Source organism: Nanorana parkeri, unplaced genomic scaffold (assembly GCF_000935625.1).
Source record: "Nanorana parkeri isolate BGI_ZX_2015 unplaced genomic scaffold, ASM93562v1 scaffold72, whole genome shotgun sequence".
Lineage (NCBI taxonomy): Eukaryota > Metazoa > Chordata > Amphibia > Anura > Dicroglossidae > Nanorana > Nanorana parkeri.
In genome coordinates, this window is record NW_017306340.1 from 1,389,072 (window position 1) to 1,392,218 (window position 3,147).

At 38.4% G+C, this 3,147-nt stretch overlaps 1 protein-coding gene across 1 annotated transcript in view; it reads left to right on the forward strand.

Annotated features, from left to right (window-relative positions):
• NKX2-2 (NK2 homeobox 2) overlaps positions 1 to 1,451 on the forward strand; it is a 4,618-nt gene extending 3,167 nt beyond the window's left edge. The window contains exon 3 of the mRNA XM_018576641.1: positions 1,234 to 1,451. Coding sequence (XP_018432143.1) covers positions 1,234 to 1,394 — 161 coding nt within the window. The 3' untranslated portion in view covers positions 1,395 to 1,451. The remainder of the gene's footprint in view (positions 1 to 1,233) is intronic.
• Positions 1,452 to 3,147: the final 1,696 nt, after the last annotated feature.

A 3,147-nucleotide genomic window follows, 5' to 3' on the forward strand; every position in this document is an offset into this window, starting at 1 on the left:
TAGATATACACACACACACATAAGATAATATTTACTTGATAGTGTGTGTGTGTGTGTGTGTGTGTGTGTTAGATATAGATAGATAGATAGATAGATAGATAGATAGATAGATAGATAGATAGATAGATAGATAGATAGATATAGATAGATAGACATCACATGTGTCTTTATGTAACTATAGGGACTCTTAATAATGTGCATAGTAATATATTGTATATAGTAAAGACTATGTATGCAGACACTGGTATTAATGTATATAAATATGTATTTCCTCATGATAAGAATTGTGTCTAGGAGTTTTCCCCATACACAAACTAGATCTATTGTCTGTTCCTGGTACCTTGCCATTTTAACTTCCAAACCACGAAAAGAGCATAGTAACTGGCATCTTGTACCTGAGTCAATAAAAGCCTCCAAGCCTTGTGTGGCCCTAACCCCTCTGGCCTTAAATTTCACACTCTAATGGGGCAGTTTGTGCAGTCTATCTTTGAACAATATACAGTAGACAGGACAAAACAGCACAATGAGAAAGGCTGGTAGTAGTGGATGTAAGAGGCGTGCATATTAACAAGTCTCAATGAAAGAGACCCATGGGGGACCCAAAGAAAGATAGTGATTTTTTTTTCTTCCTCTTCTATTCTTTCCTGTGCCTGCTATTGAATTGGTTTATCAGTAGCAGTGCATCCCAGAGACAGGGAGAACCGTCCTAGAGGTTTTGTTGTGCCTGTCAGTTGTTTCCATTGTGATCCAACTTGTACACGCTGTATTCCATATGGACAGCTGGGATGAGGGAGGGCAAAAAAAGACACTTTCACAAAACCCAAATTGTGTCCAGCATTCAAAACCAGCATTGTTGTCTGTGAAAGGAAGACGAATTAAAAATTCGTGCTATATTTATTCGTGTGGAAGGAGAAAGGCATAACAGCCTCCCTTCTTTTTTTTTTTTTGTCCGTGCCCTCTGACAAGTTTGCCTGTCATTCCACAGGAAATTGGGAGAAACCTCAGCTAGGACTCAGGACTATAAAATACAAAAATGACACTATAAGCAGACATGCTAATTACACTTCCGCTGCTATGAAATAAAAAATATTCTAAGTGCTCCCAAGTCTAGGAAATGATTTAATAGACGTATTTATTTAGTAGTTATTGGACGACAAAAGTGTGCATTATAAAAATTCCAGTGGTGAAATACTATTTAGATCTGACCCATTCTATCCATGTCTTCCTTTTTAGTGAGGGCACAAGTGTCGAAGACAATATTGGACCAGCTATACCTAAGATTTCTCTGTGTAGACCCAGCTGCTGGCACCTGTAATCGCTTTAGTCTGTTACATATTAACAAAGTGCTGGGAAAATCGATAGAATGCTACAATAATGGACAAGAAAAGAACTGATTCTGCTTGTTTCACACACGTAGGACTAGAGAGAGAGAGAGAGAAAAAAAGAAAAGAAAACAAAATCTGTGGACGTCATAATTAATTGAATATGTACACTGACTGCTGGACACAATAATGCCTTTTGTGAATCAACTGTTTCAATGTTGCAATTGTGTTTTGCCCTTCAAAGTACAGGGATCGATGTGAACTGGGATGTATAATGTCAAGAAAAGAAAAGAAAAAAAAAAAGATCATGGTGTTTATTTAATTTTTTTTTTGTTTGCATTTGTGCTGTAATTTTGTACTTTTGTTTAAATAATTTTTTTTTGTTATTTAAGTAAATCATTCCAAGAGGTCTGTTAAACATCCGCTGGGTCTGGTGGCTTTGTGGATCTGTAACTAGCTTTCCTTAAGTTGATTAGGAGCTATTTAAGCTTACCGACAAGTAGGAAATTAGAACTTGGTTTTGTAAGGGCCAGTAAGCTAATGTTGTATTGGGGGATTGGCCTTGAAATTGGATCTGCAGTAGTCAGGTGTTGAAGCCAACGTTGGGTTTAAAAGGCAGCCCTACAGGGAAGGGAGTGGGCCTTTTCTTTTTTGTTTTTACCTTTGCTGCTTTTAGAAGTAGGCCATTAAAATGAGCATGGTGATGTTGGCTACCTATTGACCATTGGGCTTATGTAGCAAACCTTAGCCGGGCTCTTGGCTTCTGCTCGAGAGCCCAGTCATTGAAGAGCTAATCCAATATTTACAGAAGTACAATGACATTTCTTAGTTGCATGTATTAGGGACTGTTACTGAGTGATTCCTCGAAGTGGTAAATCAAAAAGCTTGTTATTAGGTAAGGGTGGGGGGTATAAATACAGTACAAGTTCCCACTTCCATACTCCTTAACCCTTTCACTGCCAGAGGAAGTGTATTTTGAAATGTGAGCATGCTTTGGCTTCTAGTTCCTCCATAAGTTGAGAAATTCTATCTACATTTGTATTGTTCATTTGTTTTGCTTGAGATATATATATATATATATAGCAACAAGGACACTCCACTGTAGACCGGAGGTGCAAGTCAGAAACACACACAAACACACACAGTTATGGGGATGGAATCTCTAGAAAATATTATTTAGATCGCTTCTAGAGCAGGATTAGACATTCACTGCCACATTGCTGTGGAACTATAAGTACCATCACGCCCAGTCATGTTGAGATTTGTAGTTCCTCACCTCTGCCGATCCAGACTTCCCCAGGCTCCAAGAATGTACAATAGTGTGTAGAGTTTTCCAGGAAATATGCACTTGTGACTTCATAAGAGCACACACTGTGACACTTCTATATATCATCATTCTGTTCCTCGGTGCACATCCAAATATAGCCTCATCTCCAAAATGGCACTTCAGCCCTCGCTATCTCTGATAGGAAGCAATCTAGTTTTATTGCTTTTTAAGGCTTTGTTTTGGGTCAACATTATTAATAAGATAGTGAGATGTAATCAGAGTGGCCGATAGGAAAGCAGAAAGCTATTTTAAAAAGGAGCCTCACCTTTTCCCCACCAGGGGTCAGCAGAGCTCTTTACTTGAATATTTTCTAGGATGCCCTGTCCTTGAGATAAATGGTTTAATTTCTCGCTGGATATATATTTGTTTAAAGAAAATCACCTTTTGTACCCGCTGTAGCAACAGAGTGAAAATATGATACGCTGCATTCCTTGTCTATGACAGTTATAGCTGTCGCTCCAGAGGAAATACAAGCTTTTGCTATACAGCTAAAGGGAC